General features: G+C 41.1%; 1 protein-coding gene across 4 annotated transcripts; it reads left to right on the top strand.

The window, feature by feature from the left end:
- The first annotated feature begins 1000 nt into the window (after positions 1-1000).
- Positions 1001-15233, top strand: cdk10 (cyclin dependent kinase 10). 4 transcript variants are annotated; one of them, XM_085280745.1, is made up of 15 exons: positions 1001-1195; positions 3001-3231; positions 6251-6511; positions 7508-7580; positions 7676-7747; positions 7894-7996; positions 9665-9746; positions 9934-10001; positions 10431-10483; positions 12021-12090; positions 12281-12340; positions 12715-12838; positions 13228-13367; positions 13511-13563; positions 13660-15233. In XM_085280745.1, exons 3-15 carry the CDS (start codon positions 6422-6424, stop codon positions 13752-13754), a joined length of 1083 nt encoding a protein of 360 aa, XP_085136871.1. In that variant the 5' UTR covers positions 1001-1195; positions 3001-3231; positions 6251-6421; the 3' UTR covers positions 13755-15233. The 4 variants fall into 4 exon arrangements, with proteins under 4 accessions (XP_085136871.1, XP_085136872.1, XP_085136873.1 ...); XM_085280746.1 differs by having other exon boundaries at positions 3063-3231; XM_085280747.1 differs by lacking the exon at positions 6251-6511.
- The last annotated feature ends 2748 nt before the right edge of the window (positions 15234-17981 follow it).

Below are 17981 nucleotides of genomic sequence, written 5' to 3' on the forward strand. Positions count from 1 at the left end.
TTCAGTCTTGACCTCTGCTGAATTTATGATGTCATAAAGTCATTTTGGCTGTTGTGGATAAAAACTTACGACCGCTTTGTTAGTCTTGGTCTTACCATGTTTCCAAATATAGGCTTATCTGTGGTTTGAAAACACACAGTGATTGGTTAATAAGTTGCCTGTCAGACTCACCCTTCTTCGTTTCATGTGGGTTTTTTGTAACAAACATGGCAACAGCAGAAATGCCCAACTTGAGGCTTTAAAAAAAGGGCTTTACAAACCAATCATGTCCATCTATCATACGGTCTACGCTAATAGCATAATTGGGCTGTCTTCTCCTGGTCCATTAGCGGCTTCACAGTAATATTTAATACAGTAGATTCTAGCACAACACAACCAATGTCGATGTCCACATTATTTTCCTGTTTGGTTCAGAAAGGGAAAGTGGGGTGCTGGGTTAAGAAGGCAACCCATTAAAAAAAAAAAAGATACATAACAGAAAAGGTGTGCAAGAAACTACACACACAAAAAAAAAAAAAAGAAGGCGACCCATTTATCCAAAGGCCACAGCAAAGGTCTGGGTTTGAGTCTGTCCTTGGAAGAGCCCATTTCCCACCTGCTCTCCTTCTTGTGTACTCTACTGTATACTATAAATAAATAAAGATAATAGAGCCATGATAGTGCACAATAGACCTTGATCAAAAGTAGTATAGCAGCACTATAGTTAAACATATATAAAAAAATAAAATAAAATAAAGAATTTCAAGATAAAAGGTCATGCAAAGCTGGAAAAAAATGGATCAAAGCGGCTTCTTCCATTTTCTTGTTGAGTATTTTTTTTATCAAAGTGCTAGTACTGGCTTGTTCATAACAGCCTAAATTAAATGCACAATTTTGTCATTGTTTATTATAATTAAATAAGAGTTTATAAAGCCTTAATCCTGTGCTCCCTTTAAATCCAGCCCTCCTTACTGCTGCTCTGAGCTGGTGCACAGGATTAGTGTCACTCAACCAGACAGAGGGAATGACGGAGAAGAAAAGAAGCTGATTAGCCAAGCCACGCGGGTGTAGACTCTACGTAAATGCGCTTTGGTGCTTTATGTGCTTTTGTGTGGACTCACTAAATTGTAAGCGTCATGTCGGTGGATGTAGACGAACAGTGCCTCAGCTGACTGAAGACTGATGGGGTCTGGAGCAAGCCAGAGGCAAGATTCAGGTAAGGGACATGATCATCTCATCAGCGTTAGGACTGATAAATTTATGGAGCCATGTTCTCCAAATGTATGATGAATGTGTAGACAGTAGTATTTAATGTGAAATCACCTGTCTTTGTGTGCAGTGGTCAGAAGTCTATGATAGCTGTGATAACAGTTTAGTTATGACAGGTTGACTGAAAGAAACAGTTATAATACTTCCGCTTTGATCTAATCTGTGGTGTTAAAAAACATCCAGTTCAAAAAACTCTTCAAATAAACACAAACAGCGGCAGGTGGCTCAAGTATTTGTACTTAGATTAATCTAACAAGACTGTGTATGTACAGATTGTTAAAGAAGAGTTGAGACAAAGGTGTTTTGTACCACATATTTGTTGATGATCATCAGTAGCTTTAATTGTGGTTCTTGTGTGTTATATTTGTATGATCTTTAGCACCTTGAGGTGACTATTGTTTTGATTTGGAGCGATATTAATACAACTGAATTGAATTTCTGGCATAGACCCAACTCTAAGTACCATATTTACAATCCAATTTAAAAGGTGCTATTAGCGTAAGTTTATATAATGTAACAAACTGACAACATTAAAGCAGTCGCGCCAGAATGTCATGCTAAAAAGAAAGACTCTTTAAAATACAAGGGGGAGCAAGCGAGTCAGATACCACAGGCACAGAGAGGAAGCAGGTCTGATCAGAAACAGTTTATTACTAGGCCAGGGAGCACAAATAAAAACACCCTTAAAATGTATGTAATAAAATGTTTGTCAATCCACTAAAACTAAATAAAACAATTCTAAAACCCGTAAAACTACCATTTTCTACATTCACTAACCCCCCCCCCCCCCCCCCTGCTATAATTATGCCACATGTTCATTATGGGTCCATCAGCGGGCCAGGAATTCCTTCTTTAGAGCAGAGTCCAGGCCAGCCTCGTCTTCGGCAGCCAAGGAAGAGCCTCCCATCTTCTTGTCCTTCCACTGGCCCATCACATCCCAGCCCAGCTTAAACCTCTGCCCTGCTGCCAATCACACGCGTTGTCTCCTACTGTTGCCGTTCCATGAGGTCAGGACTGGGTCGCCGTGTCACGCTGGCCATCTAGCATTAACCTTCCAGTCTGGGGCCTCTCTCCTTCAGTGCTCAGCTAGCCTGCTTTTAAAAGGTCTTTACACAGCTGATAGGCCACCTCTGGACACACCCTGCCTCAGCAGGTGGTCCCTATCAGCTAATTTGTCCCATGTGCAGCCAGTCCACAGTGGATAAAAACCATGCAATAGAAACAGAATAAAACCATGCAAATAAAACGACACTCATAAATAAACACTAAAAATCAGAATAAAAACAATATACAAGACAAATACAAATTTCCACTGTGTGACATATATATACAAACAAACGCACTGGATATCTTCTAGGCAGCGGGCATACGTCACCTGAACAGGTCATTACCAGGTCTGACTGGTAGTAGGCCAATGACAGCCAATAATGATGTTTTATCTTTAAAGGTTTCACTTGGATGTCCAATAAAAACAAAACTCAACTGTATAACCAAAGTGTAATTACTGCAATTGTCATTTCAAAGAAAACAGACCTAAATCAGCTACTCCTGAAGCTCCTGGAAATATCTGGACATCTTTAAATCCAAAGACAAGGACTGAAAATATGACTTAAATGGGCCTCTTTGGAGACATTGCATAACTTAAATGTAAACTGTTAGTGACTGTTTACCAGGCTTTATAGTAATATTCTCTCACTTCACTTGAGCATTTATGAGGGTAGGAGGCTAAGTTAATGGTTTTCTACCTACCAGTTTCAGAGAGCCCCCCCAGTTTAAAACCAAACACTGAGACAGAATCGCCTGACTCCTCACAGCGAACGCCCATCATACTCATCACAGCTCCATCACGGGACGACATCTACGCCACGCCATCCAAAATCACGATAGCCGATGCCATAAAAGAGCAGCGGCCTGGGTCTGCACCCTTCGTAGTGGGGAAGAAACTACCAACCAGACAGTAACTCCAAATGTCTATCACAAGAGGTAAACTGGAAGGAGAGATGACTGATTATTTGCTGAGCGTGATGAAGAATCACCCCGAAACTGAATCATGACACTGGTGTGCGTGTGAGAGCAGCTATGAAGTGCTGAACAGTATTGAGCTTATCATTTTTACCTGCAAATCTTTTACACTAGCCCAACTTACTTTTACTTCTTAAATGATGTGCTTATTTGAAGAATTGTGAGGGCAAGAGATGGTTTAGTGCATGTTTGACCTATGTTGAGCCATTTTGTATCTTTTTGTACAAATTTGTTCTCTTTGAAGTCATTTTTATCCTCCCATTGCAGCAATTTTGTAGGTCTTTGGTTATTTTTGATGCTTCACAGTCGTTTTGAGACTCTTTGCAGCTCCTTTGTTGCACTCTGATTTTATGGGCATTTTGTGTGTTTGCAGCTTATTCTCTGGTTGATTGTAGTGGTCACATTCAGTCAGGTGAACATATCCAGTAATTAGGTTAATGACAAAAGAGGGTGACTTTAGTCCACTGTCCTTTGTGCGAGTTTTACAGTGTTCTATTACTATTATTATTATCAATCTACAACAGACTGGACTCAAAAGGGAACTGATCTTATGAGCTCCTTATTGCTGATGCACTTCTGGGTTATCTTGTTGTAGAAGTAGAGATATGGGTATTTACAATACAGTGTGTAATGGAAAAAGACACAATTGGTTTGTTAATTGAAAGTGGAAAAAGTCTTGACCTAGACAAAGGACTAAAGGCCAGGATATCTTGGAATCTGCTACTCATGCCAAGCTTGAGAAGATTGGATTACTACCAACACACGCAACTGGCCAGGGACTGGAAACTCCCAACAGTTCAAAGTTTACTGGATATAATAGGCTTATTTTTAACCTGTGGAGGAAATTATCTTCCTCTGCAGGGTGTCTGGGCTTGGTCTATCTGATAGGGTTAGAGTTACGGATTGGTGTGTGGTGTGATTGTGTTTCCACAACGTAAAAAATATGATATCATTACAATATGATTGGCCACCTGCAGTATTGAACATGGGCCAACATTAGTTTTATTGATCCAGGAACAATACCAACATGATGATATTAGATTGTGTATCCATGGGTCCCCCATCCTCATCTTGTGACACTGTTGTTGTGAAGGAGAGTTAATCTGTTTATTCTGTAATAATTTATAATTCATTCATTCACATCCCAAAATATTTATTAATCAATTGTTTTTCCCTGTATGTACACTCAACAAAAATATAAACGCAACACCTTTGTTACTGCTCCCATTCCCCATGGGATGGACGTAGAGACCTAAAATTCATTCCAGATACACAATATAACCATCACTCCCAAACAGTGGTCACAAATCAGTCCAAATGTGTGGTAGTGGGCACATCTGCCATATTGAGATAATCCATCCCACCTCACAGGTGTGCCACATCAGGATGCTGATCTGACATCATGAGTAGTGCACAGGTGTACCTCAGACTGCCCACAACAAAAGGCCACCCTGGAATGTGCAGTTTTGTCTCACAGCAAAATGCCACAGATGCCACAAGCAATGAGGGAGCGTGCAACTGGCATGCTGACAGCAGGAATGTCAACCAGATCTGTCGCCCATGCATTGAATGTTCATTTCTCAACCATAAGCCGTCTCCACAGGCGTTTCAGAGAATATAGCAGCACATCCAACCGGCCTCACAACCGCAGACCTCGTGTAACCACACCAGCCCAGGACCTCCACATCCAGCAGGTTCACCTCCAAGATCGTCTGAGACCAGCCACCCAGACAGCTGCTGGAACAATTGGTTTGCACAACCAAACAATTTCTGCACAAACTGTCAGAAACCGTCTCAGGGATGCTCAACTGCATGCCCGTCGTCGTCATCGGGGTCTTGACCTGACTCCAGCTCGTCGCCGTAACAGACTTGTGTGGGCAAATGCTCACATTCGATGGCGTCTGGCACGTTGGAGAGGTGTGCGCTTCACGGATGAATCATGGTTCACATTGTTCAGGGCAGATGGCAGCTGAGAATGTCCCAGTTCTTGCATGGCCAGCATACTCACCGGACATGTCACCCATTGAGCATGTTCGGGATGTGCTTGACCGGCGTATACGACAGCGTGTACCAGTTCCCACGAATATCCAACAACCTCGCACAGCCATTGAAGTGGAGTGGACCAACATTCCACACGCCACAATTGACAATCTGATAGACTCCATGCGACGATGTGTTGCACTGCATGAGGCAAATGGTGGTCACACCAGATACTGACCGGTTCTGGGTCCCCAGACCCCCAATAGCGCAAAAAACTGCACATTCCAGGGTGGCCTTTTGTTGTGGGCAGTCTGAGGTACACCTGTGCACTACTCATGATGTCAGATCAGCATCCTGATGTGGCACACCTGTGAGGTGGGATGGATTATCTCAATATAGCAGATGTGCCCACTACCACACATTTGGACTGATTTGTGACCACTGTTTGGGAGGGATGGTTATATTGTGTATCTGGAATGAATTTTAGGTCTCTACGTCCATCCCATGGGGAATGGGAGCAGTAACAAAGGTGTTGCGTTTATATTTTTGTTCAGTGTATAAAACATTTCTGGGCATCCACCACAAAAAATAATATAGTTTTTAAAAGACCTCTGTATGTTGTCCAGTCATAAAGTGTAGTCTACCTCCAAAGGCCTATTTTCGGCATTGTTCACTGTCCTGAAATACAGCATTCAGTCAGTTTTTCTATATAAATATATTTCAATGTAGATATTTTTTTTAATATAAAATATAGTTTTAAAACTATATATTATAATAAAAGGGCAATCATCAGATAGTATTGCCGCTTTATCAAAGTAACATTTAGCAAAAATGTTGAGTTTACAGTAATAGAAATGTGATAAATAGCATATTTAATTCACTAATATTTTGTACGTTTCTTGATGGCTGTATGTGGCCTGTTTTTCTTTAAATGTCAATTATATCATTTTTCCCCTTGTTTTACAGTTTTCCAAAAATGATTTTTTTCCGGAATTGACAGGTATCGGTCCAGGTATGGGACGCAGAAGCCGTTCACAAACTCCGGGAAAGCTGTTGGTTGTCCTCCCCTTACCAAAACAAACCTCAATGGCGGCTGAATGAGGTGCTGCTGTTTGTAGATGTGCTCTCTTCGGGACTTATTTTAGTCCAAAAACTGCATTTAAATAAAACAATGGACGCGGCTGGAGAGGACGAACCGGACCCCATAAAGCTGAAGTCTCTTAAGGACAATAAAACTTTCACAGTGCCTCAAAATTACAGGGTAAGAGAACGAGCTCCTTCCGTGTGGGTCCGTTCATGACCGTGGTTGTTTAATTATACTCTGCCATCAGCCACGATATTTTACATACAGAATACCAACTGACACAACTTTACAAGTCTAACTCTTCTGTTAAAAAAACCGGCATACATTTAAAATAATAAAGTTCACTGTAGAACTTTCTTTCAGTCAGTATTTACGATACTTTAGCCCTGAAACTGAATAATGCTAACTAAACGCTAGCTGCCTGCAGCATGCTCCCCATCTAGACTTTATCGGTAAATAAACCGCTTATGTGTGCATAGACGTAATTGATTAATTAGCGAGGCGCCTTTAAAGGTGAAGTCTGCGCACATTGTTGCCTTGTTTGTCTCCAGCAGCAGCCAATCTCATTACTTAGTTCAAATGGCACATAAGCCTCCAAGTTCAAGCACCCAAATCCACCTCCTCCAGTGATTCCCCCGGCATCCAGGATGCCTTTTAGGAGCTCGAGTCTGGTTGAAAAAGTGATCACAAGACATCCAAGAATGGCCGTCTAATGCCTGTTGGCTTTTAGTTAATTTGTGGGGGTTTTGTTTTGTTTAACGTCCTGTCCCATATAGATAATGGTAAAGTGCCCTGAAAGTCAATTCTTCTTGTTGACTCAGTGTGGTTTGATAGTCAGTGGGAGCTCCCTTGACTTGTCTCTTGTTAATTATTTTAGTTGAGCATCATTAAATCTAAAGGATTTTCACACTTCATGAATGGTTGTAGAAATATCCTTGGGCAAAATACTGAACCTCAATTGCTCCTGATGCATTCATCAGAGTGTGAATGTGTGAGTGAATGGTTAGGTGAATGGTTGAATGAGGCTTGTAGCAAGAAAGCACAAAGACAGAGTAGAGAAGTACCAATCCATTTATCCGTTAAAAACCGTAAAAACTGCTTCTTTTGACAGGACTGAAGGCTGTGACGTGTTCACTGAGTCCCAGTTTCTTTATCTTGTTTTTCTCTCTTCAGTTTGGGAGCTGCAGAAGTGTCAGAGAGTTTGAGAAACTCAACCGAATAGGAGAAGGAACATATGGCATTGTGTGTAAGTTAGACAGCAGAGGAAATACTGAGGACTAACACTTCAGTTTGTCCACGTGACATGCTCTGTAAATAATCAATTCCCTTTTCTCAATGCAGATCGTGCCCGCGACACCAAGTCAGATGAGATTGTTGCCCTGAAAAAGGTGCGAATGGACGCAGAGAAAGATGGTGAGACCATCGCATGCTTTATTTTTTTTTAATGGGTATCTCTGATCGAGAGCTTTATTCATACAACTAGATGTAATTTTAAAAAGTCACATTTTTGCACCACCATCAACTGAAAAGATCGGTGACATCTGTTCCTCATCTGTCAGGGGTCCCCATCAGCAGCCTCAGAGAGATCACACTGCTGCTGAGGCTGAGACATCCCAACATAGTGGAGCTGAAAGAGGTGGTTGTCGGCACTCAGCTAGAAAGGTACTGCACGGACACACCCACAATAAATGCTTTAGTATATAGATTGATCTGATACTAGTCTTATTGTTGCTTCTGTTGATCTTGCAATGTGTGGCCTTTGGGGCCAGTTGCATCAGCTGCTCTTTACTCATATTTTTAACTATGCCTGGGCCCTGTGGTGCCAAACCAGTTCAGCATAGCCAGCAATTTAAAAAAAAAAAAAAATCATGTTTCACTTACTTTGACTTTTTTAATGAGGCTAAGCTGATGAATTCAATGTTTCTCATTTTCACAGTCACATGAAAGGGAGTAGTGTCGTGGCATGTAACAAATAACAAACATGGACATGACTGCTGGCAGCAGAATGAACTATCTTACAAACAAAGAGAAACTATAACACCAGAAAGAGATGGAAATACCCAGGACCCACTCAGGAAGGGCTGTGAGTGGGTATGACAGAAAAATCATTATATTAATGTGTGAATCTGGCTTCCAGGGGAAATTGCTTTGAGTGACCATTAGGACTTAGTTACGCAGGATTCATTAACTGTGTCACTTTATAGATTCTGTGTCAATGAGTTAAAACCAGTAAGAAGCTTTACTTACAAATTTAATATAATTTTATCAAGCACAAGACTTAGTTGCCTGTTTTGGGATTTTCTTTCTGTGTTAAGGCTTACACAGAATAACAAAATAGCTTTAAAAAAGTCTAAAAGAATAAAAATGAGTAATACGTTTTCTTGTGAACGGTCTGTTTTTCTTATTGTTGCTCTTCAAGGAAAGACAAAAACATTAGACAGTCTCTAAACCAGGGCTGCCCAATCCCAGTCCTCGAGAGCTACTATCCTGCAGCTTTTAGATGCATCCCAACTCCAACACAGCTGAATCAAATGGTTTGATTACCTCTTCAGCATGCCATCGTGTTTGGCAAAGGCCTGATAACAAGCCATTCATTTGATTTGGGTGTGTGGGAACAAGGATGCATCTAAAAGCTGCAGGACGGTAGCTCTCGAGGACCGGGATTGGGCACCCCTGCTCTAAACACTTTGGACACCTTTATTATTTGTGCAAAAAAGTCTAGCTCTCTAAGATGGTGACGAAAAGAGATTGGTCGGTAGGCTCTGGTTTTGTATATGAAGATCTTGCAGAATAAGTTATCATGGCAATGTAACCAGGTAAGAAGGAAACCACCTTAGTATAAATGAACACCCAGGGTTAAATCTGATGTTAACTTGCTGATTACCAAATCCTGCTTCGTACTTCAGAGCGGTGGTATAGAAATCTGCTGGACTGTGGTCACACACACAAACCAGCAGTCCAAAGAAAGTCACGTTGTGCGTCCAGCACATTTCATCCTAAAAGTCTGCTTGTTTTTGAAGGGTCTACGACATTGGTACAGTTTGAGTTTATGTTCACTTTGTATCAGGTCCCTGAAAAAAGAAGACTCATGTCTGAAAGATGCCACTGATTTAACTAAAACTTCGACTTAAGCTCAGGTGGTTAAACTGGTGTGTAGCCGGTATAATATAGATAAGGAATTATCCTCATTGTTTGTTTCCCCAGTTTTTGTGACCTTAGTCGCCTGAATCGACTGTGGTTGTGATTTGGCGCTGTATACATAAAATTGGATTTAATTTAATTGTTTTACTGTCTAACATAAACTTTCTTAATCTTTTTGGATCTTTTCAGCCTATTTCTGGTGATGAGTTACTGTGAACAAGATCTGGCCAGTCTGCTGGAAAACATGCAGACGCCATTCTCAGAGGCGCAGGTAAATCAAACTCATACATTCCTGCAAGTTCATTTCTACCTAAAGTGATTGCTATTATTTTCTTGTGTCTACATGTGAGTGTAAAAATGGATGTTTTGCTTTTTACATGGCCTCCATATTCATGTACAGTAGAAGTTGATGCAACCAGTTATTCCATTATTTTTTTTTCTGTTTTGTTGTGTTCCAGGTTAAGTGCATCGTTCTCCAGTTGCTTAGAGGTTTGGAGTATCTCCACCACAACTTCATTATTCACAGGTTGGTCTCACACCATTACGAGGACCAGCTGAAGTTTTAATTTGTTATTATCATAATTGTTTAAAATTTGACATTTTAATTAAATAATCTTAAGTGTAAAGTAGTGGACCTTACACGTAAGATTACTCTAATGCAGAACTGCCAGTGACTGCAGTTCCCCTTCTGTCCACTGGGCTGTGTTTGTGCTGTTGGTGCCTTTTAGAGTATTTTAACACAATTATCTGACAAATAATCTGGTTTGCTACGAGGTTCAGATCATCCAACAAGTTTTTGGGTTTTGTAAATGAAATCAGAGAATTTAACATTTTTGTTGTACCTTGTTGTTGAGCCTTCCTTTACCAGAGTTAGAGTGTTGGGATCATAGTCTGAGGTGTCTGAGTTAGAGCAGAGCTGTGCTGCATAATGATCTTCCTCTAATCTTGTTATTAGAGACCTGAAGGTGTCTAATCTGCTGATGACAGACAAAGGCTGCGTAAAGATTGGTGAGTCACCTCTGTTATCATATCTCTTCTGCAGCTTTTACTGTAATCACCTTATACTCCTACTGACATGCCTCCCAAACCCTGCCACTGCTGAACTTTGACCTGTCACACATTGACAGTGATGGCTGAAGTGTTTTTTTTTATCTATCAGTGTTGTTGCCACCATGATTTAAAAAAGAAACACACACACACTTTTTTCATTGTCAGTTTTAAGGAAAACTGTAATAACAGGTCTTTTTTTAAAATCGTGTAGACAAGTTTAAGATGGCCTGCTGGGTTAAAATCAGGCACCATAATGGGGAAGAAAGACAATTTTAATGATGTATTGTTGTTGGTGCCATGCTGGTCTGGGTATTTTTCAGAAACTGGTGATCTACTGGGAATTTCCCACACAACCATCTGTGGAGTTTACAGAGAATGAAGAAGAGAACTAGAATTAAGGAATTAATTCTAGTTCCATCACACAGCTAGATTTATGTCAGCTCTGAAGGGAAATAGGGGTCCAACCCAGTAATAACAAGGTGTTCTTAAAAAAGTGGCCTCTAAGTGTATTTGCCGACTCAAATGTCAGATTATTTTATTTATCTAAATTTTACTAGACAACAAAGTTTTAACTGTTGATTAATGAACTGATGGTAGAAAACATTTTTCTAATATAGACATTATCTAAATATATTATTATTGCAGGTTTCTTTACCATATAATAATAGGTCCCTTGAGGGAACTTCTGATGTGATTTGGTACTCTAAATACATACTAAATAAATAAACAAACCTGAAATGGCTTACGGACTCCAAAAAGAGATTCTAGCAAAACGTCAGCGACTCTGGATGTTGTACGGCGGTCTTGGTTGACACGCCTCTATAATGTTGTGTGGAGATCAGGGGCATTACCTCTAGATTAGCAAATCGGGGTGGTGGTTCCCATCTTCAAGAAGAGAGAACGGAGTGTGTGCTCCAACTATAGGGGGGTCTTCATCCCCCTATAGTTCCTCAGCATCCCCAGGAAAGTCTATACCAGGGTGCTGGGATGGAGAGTCCATCCGTTAGTCGAGCCTCGGATACAGGAACAATGAGGTTTCCGTCCCAGTTGTTGAACACTGGACCAGCTCTTTATCCTCTCAAGGATACTTGATGGGTCATGGGAGTTTGCCCAGCCAGCCTACATCTGTTTTATGGACTTGGAGAAGGCATTCGACTGTGTCCCTCGGAGTGTCCTGTGGGAGGTGCTTCAGAAGTATGGGGTGTCTGGCCCATTGCTACGACACATTCGATCCTTATACAACCGTTGCCATAGCTTGGCTCGCATAGCCTAGCATAAGCCAGACTTGTTCCCGAATGGTGTTGGACTCTCAGACACAACATTAAAACTGCCTCCCTAACATTGTGCACTTTTCTGCTGTTTAATCCCACTGTAATCAGGAGAAGTGATATTTAGACATTCTACCTTTGATTACCCATAAAAAATAAATTGAAATCAGATAAAATCAGATTACTTGATGTTGAACTGATCAGTACTCGTTATTTTCTGCACACAGCTGATTTTGGTCTGGCCCGGATGTACGGCATTCCTCAGCAACCCATGACACCACGAGTAGTTACGCTGTGGTGAGTGTTTACCCAGTTAGTCTAACTCATTTGAGGTATTCTGTGTGGGTGTTGTGCCCTGCATATAACCCTTGTGTTGCTGTGCTGGTGCAGCCTCAGTGGAAACTCCCTTGTAATCCCCTCAAAATAATCCTCCCTTATTAGCTCCATTACCTCAGGCCGCTATCCTAATATGCTCTCCTTCGTGCAGGTATAGAGCACCAGAGCTCCTCCTAGGGACGAAGACTCAGACTACGGCTCTGGACATGTGGTGAGGAAATACATGTGAAATCTATACGCTTAGGATCAGTATACTGCACAAGGAAGCATCTAATAACCAGCTTTTAACCACTCTACCTACACTGCGTTCTTATCATAATCTCTTTAGGAAACTTTAATTATAGGATAGTAATTACAGCTGTACTATCAAAGCACTCTCTTTATGGAGGCTGTGCTTATTTTTGTTGAAGCTTTGTTTACCCTCATACTAAAAAACGTGGTCTGCCAGTAGAAGAAACAAAATTAAACAGAATATGATATGTATAATTGTCCTAAGTTAATAAATTCTGCGCCAAAGGGAAAAGGCCTCATATCCCTTGAGGATCCGTCAGGAAATTAAATCCAGACGTGGTGTTTCCTTTACAGGGCAGTGGGCTGTATCCTGGCTGAGCTGCTTGCCCACAAACCTCTGCTGCCTGGAACCTCTGAGATCCAGCAGGTCGACCTGATCGTTCAGCTGCTGGGAACACCCAATGAAAACATCTGGCCGGTAAGACTCAGCTTTCACACTGTCTGATGTTAAACTATTGAATTGGATGCATTTAGCTTTTATTGCTAAAGCAGTCTTAAACTGATATATTTCTACTTTTTTGTATGCCATCAACAAGTTCAGCAACATTAAACCCATTAAGGGAAAACAAGGTAAAAGCAGCCGATGATTGGCACAACTCAAAAGCCTTACTGTCTCAGTGTCTGGTTCTTGGTAAAATCACTCAGGTCTTTCCTTCTTCTGCCTCCAACTACAAGAACCGACTTTCCATCTAATACTCTAATATCTAGACATGTGACATTGATACAAATCCTCAGTTATTCGTTTAGTCTAAAATAGGTTGCAGTCTGCACAAAGCTGAGAAATGAGATCTGTTGTGTGTGTTACAGGGTTTCTCTCAGCTTCCCCTCATCGGTCAGTACAGCCTGAGGAAGCAGCCATACAACAACCTGAAGAACAAATTCACCTGGCTGTCTGATGCTGGACACAGACTGCTTAACCTGCTCTTCATGTACAACCCCCAGCGCAGGTACATTTAGCTCTACTGGTTTCTGGCTGGAATCTAGACTACAGCTCTGATAAAGCTAAGCTTTTTTGGTGGGAAAAATGAAGGAGTCTCATGAATTTGCATACGAGGCATCACTAACTTCTTGTATTTTTCCTGATTCTCAGAGCTACTGCTAAAGATTGCTTGGAGAGTTCGTACTTCAAAGAGAAACCTCTACGTGAGTATAAAGATTGCGGATATGCACAAGCTGACGTCTGTCTGTCCTCCGACCTGCCGTGAGTCATTCTGTGTGCCTCTGTGCTTCTCTTTCCAGCCTGCGAACCAGAGCTGATGCCAACATTCCCTCACCATCGCAACAAGCGAGCGGCTCCTCCAGCAGAGAGCCACTCGAAGAGGAGCAAAGTGTGAAGAAACACTGAACTTACAGGCACATCTCTGGTGGGAAAATGGCCACAGTCATGAAGAGCTTTTACTGTGGAGCTTTGAGCTAGTCCAAACCAGAATCAGCTTCAGCACAGCTGTAGTGAAACAAAGTCAGACAAACTTATTGCTGGACTGTTAAAAACAGGAACACAGAGTCTACAGCAAGCAGTCAAGAAAAGGCTGGAAGTACAACCTGCTCTGTGGATCCAACGGTGTGGTCTGAGAGCACAGCACATTCATCAAAGAAAGAGAAACGGCCCCATTTTAGATTTTGTGTCTGAGTTATCATTTCCAACGGCAAGTAAGATGCTACAGTTACGAGAAGAAACTTCATAATCGCAAATTCTAGAGTAGCTTTGCATGGTTCACAGTTCAAAATCATCCTTGTGTATCCTCTCAGTTCATCCTCTATCAGAAACAAGCTGTTTTAATTCCTCTGCCTTTTAACTCTTTCACCTGTAAAAACATTTGACAACCTTCTCTGTACCGTTAATGACACCTCAATATATATAATATGTGGTGTGAGTAGCCTTAGTAAGCTATATAGGTGGCGATCAACCTCATTAACTTCTGATTCACACACAGCCCTTAAAATATGACAGAAAGCACTGAGTTCAAAAAAGAAAAAACAAGTGTTTACCCATAGTAGGCATCCAAGGAAGAAAGAGTTAAGGCAGCTGTCCTCTGATTGGCCTTTCCTTCATTAACAGACGGCCTGAAAAGCTGGCTGTGCCTTAGACTAACATATAGGGGATAGTCCCTCTCTGACATCTTAAATATCCCTTTTGAGAGCAGCTTGAAGCCTGAGCTTTTGGCATATTCTTATTGAAAACTTTGACAATGTTTAATTTGAATCTAATAAAGTTTAATAAATGTCTGGAACAGGAACAGTGTATAAAAATATAAAAATAAGACAGAATAGCCATTTAATCCATTCTGATCTCATGAATATGTGAACACTATCTAAAAATGACAAAATAATCCATACAGCATTAGCCACTATTTTATATATGCTCACAGACAGCAATGGTCCTGTGATGGACAAAAGCTGTCTTGTTATAATAATGTCCTTTTGCTCACTGACATCAATAATATCCCTCACTCTATCAAACCAAGGAGATAAAAGCTGGATGTTGTGACTGTGTAACACTTTGTCTTCTCAGATAGTGGTGACCTTTTCTTGTAATTATGAGATTAAGCATGAGGCCTCGCTTTCCTATTTTTGCCAGCAGTGAATGTAGTGCTATAGTGTACACCCTGACACATTACACATCAGTCTGTGGATGTGCTGTTATAATTATCTCTGCAGCTCTGTGACCAGGAGCTTTGGGGTCTTTGCTTGAGTGCTGTCTACAGCTTTATAGCCTCCATGTTGTTCTTGTTGATGAATTTAGGATTAATTTAAGAATATCTGCCTTTAAAGTCTTTGATGCACAATAAAGATCATCTCAGGTTTGATCCTCACAGCTGGAAGACAGTGTGTCCTGTCCAAGTGTCCTTGAGTAAAATATTGAATGCTTGATTTTGCTTGGTAGACATTAAGGAGCTCTGTGTTAGCATGCAGCACGGGCCAGCAGGGCCAAAACTGTGATATGATGTAGCAGCTGTACCGCTTGTCTTAGTATGTGCAATAAGCACAAAGTTTACCCCATGTAGGCTGCTTTGTGCTATTACATACTTGGTGCCATTTTACATTATACATCAATCACTTAAGCTGTGGAATAAATTGTAAAGCTAGTCAAATAGCTTTTCTACTTATATGAATTATAGTTGGACTATACTGACAAGGAAGATATAGTTAGCTAGCTAGCTGTAATTTAGCTGTGATACAGGACTCTGGTGATGGTTGGTTGGTAATAGTGGCTGATGAAGTAAAAAAAAAGAAAATGGACTGCTAAGTTACCTGATCAGCCCTGAGTCACACCAAGGAAAACAGTGGGCTGGAGACCACCGCACAACCATACACAGTGAACTTGCAACTATTTCAAAAGTTGCTTCAAGATGGTAACCACTCGCGGTCAACCGCGTCTTCAAAGCGACTTCATACGTCAAGATGGCAATAAAACATCAATAATAAACTGCAGCAAACTGGTGAAAATGGTGAATCATCTACATAAACAGATTGCATAAGTTGCCTCCCACAAGGCAATCCATGCAAGCACTGCAATCGAAAGTGGTTATCCAGAGCTTCCTGGTCTTCTGAAAACATTCTGCACTATTTTTAATCTAGTGTGACTGAGCCATTAAGACAGTGTTTTGCTTCATGAAATTTGTCAGTGCATATGATGTTTGTTGTATGGAGCTGATTAGGACTGGACTTCATTTCCAAGCTACTTTTAGCTAATGAGGTGGTTGCTCTAGGTCAGGGGTGTCGAACTCCAGGCCTCGAGAGCTGGTGTCTTGCAGGTTTTATATGTCACCCTGGGTCAACACACCTGAATCACATGATTAGTTCATTACCAGGCTTCTGGAGAACTTCAACACATGTTAAGGAAGTAATTTGGCCATTTAAATCAGCTGTGTTGTGTCAAGGACACATCTAAAACCTGCAGGACACCGGCTCTCGAGGCCTGGAGTTCGACACCTGTGCTCTAGGTCTTTCCAGTCTTGTGATTATAGCTTGACATTTGCTGTATAGATATGAGATTGATGTAAATGTAAAAGGAAGGAGTTTTTATCAGAATCTTGAAGATTTTCCTTAGAAGGAACAGCTCAAATGACTGCAGTAAATGAACAGTGGCCTCAAAGTTGACTCTGTGTAAATTTAAATAAAATCAGAAAACTGACTGCTCCACTTCTGGTATTTTTTTGTTTCATCGTGCTGCAAATTCTTTGAAATGTGTGACAGGATGGGGCTGCGGGCAGGTCCGTTAAGAACCTGTTTGCAACTCCTTCCAGCAGTCTAACCCATGTCACAAAGCTCAGATCACTTCAAACTGGTTCAATCAACATGAGTTCACTCAAATGCCCTCCAAAGTCACAAGATCTCAATTCAATACAGCAAACAGGAGATTTGCATCATGAACGCAGTGTGATGCCGTCATTTCAATATGGGCCTAAATCTCTGAAGAAAGCAAAAGGTGATCCAACCCAGTACACGGAGAGTGTACCTAATAAAGTGTCTGGTGAGTGTATATTGTTGAACATTTTGTTTGCGTAATCTTTTAATTGTGGTGAACTCCTCTCAGGCTTCACTTTGACAGATTGTTTCTAAATATTTGAGATCTCAGGTTTTGTGGAAACTCTTATTGGTGTGCACTTAACTGTGTGATGGTGGTGGAAGTGTTAAATTCCAAATACGTGAAATGCACAAGAATAATAAACCATGTCAAAGCAGCAGTAGTGTCTTTTTTTCCATTTGAAATTTCAGTTTTTATTTATTCAGGTTAAATTAGTAGTAATGGTAACATGGCCAGCGTCAGGTTAAATCCCCGTACAGGGACGTTAATAACTGAGCTCCCCTGAACAACAGGTACCTCCACAAACACGCAGCGATTCTACTGTAGCTTCCAGAAGTCCATCAGTGAGTCCACCAGGCACGCCTGCAATCCTGCCATAACAGCAGGAGGTCAGAGTCTGTGCAGGACAGCTTTCCTTAAACTCCCTGCTGAAATTAGGACAACAGCAATGAAACGTTCAGCAGCATCGCCCCTGGAGGAGAACTCTGTACATTTGCCTCCAATAAAGGGGGGTGGGGGTGGGGGGGGGTGGGGGGGTCAGGCCTCTCACTGGTGCTCCATCATGAATCACAGAAAATTAATACATAAAGAATAAACATACTGTAGCTGGATTAGTTACACATCACACGTGACCAGTAATTTATATAAATAATGTTCCATAACACTGATTGACCATGAATGCAGGGCAACACAAAGATGTGCTTGACTGATTCTTAATCCACTAACATGTGAATATTAGTGGATTAATTGCAGTCGGCGTTAATTAGCTTGTGCTGTTAAACCAAGTGAGGGAGGTTAGTTTCCTTAAAGTGCCACAGACACGATGTCTTCAATTTTCATGTTTAATGAGACTGTTTATTTTCCACTGCACTTTGTGGCATATTTCTCCCACTCATGTATCCGCTCAGTTTGAATATTTTCAATGAAGAGTGGAAAACACCCAGAACACGAACTCAAACATCAAAAACAGAACATCCATAAAAGAAGGACTTCGCAGTTTAAATAAGACTAGGTGTATTCTAGGAAATGTAGT

The sequence above is a fragment of the Mchenga conophoros genome, linkage group LG7 (genome assembly GCF_057382185.1).
Source record: "Mchenga conophoros isolate Kocher_MC1m ecotype Shallow Benthic linkage group LG7, M_conophoros_male_GT1.1, whole genome shotgun sequence".
NCBI classification, from domain to species: Eukaryota; Metazoa; Chordata; class Actinopteri; order Cichliformes; family Cichlidae; genus Mchenga; species Mchenga conophoros.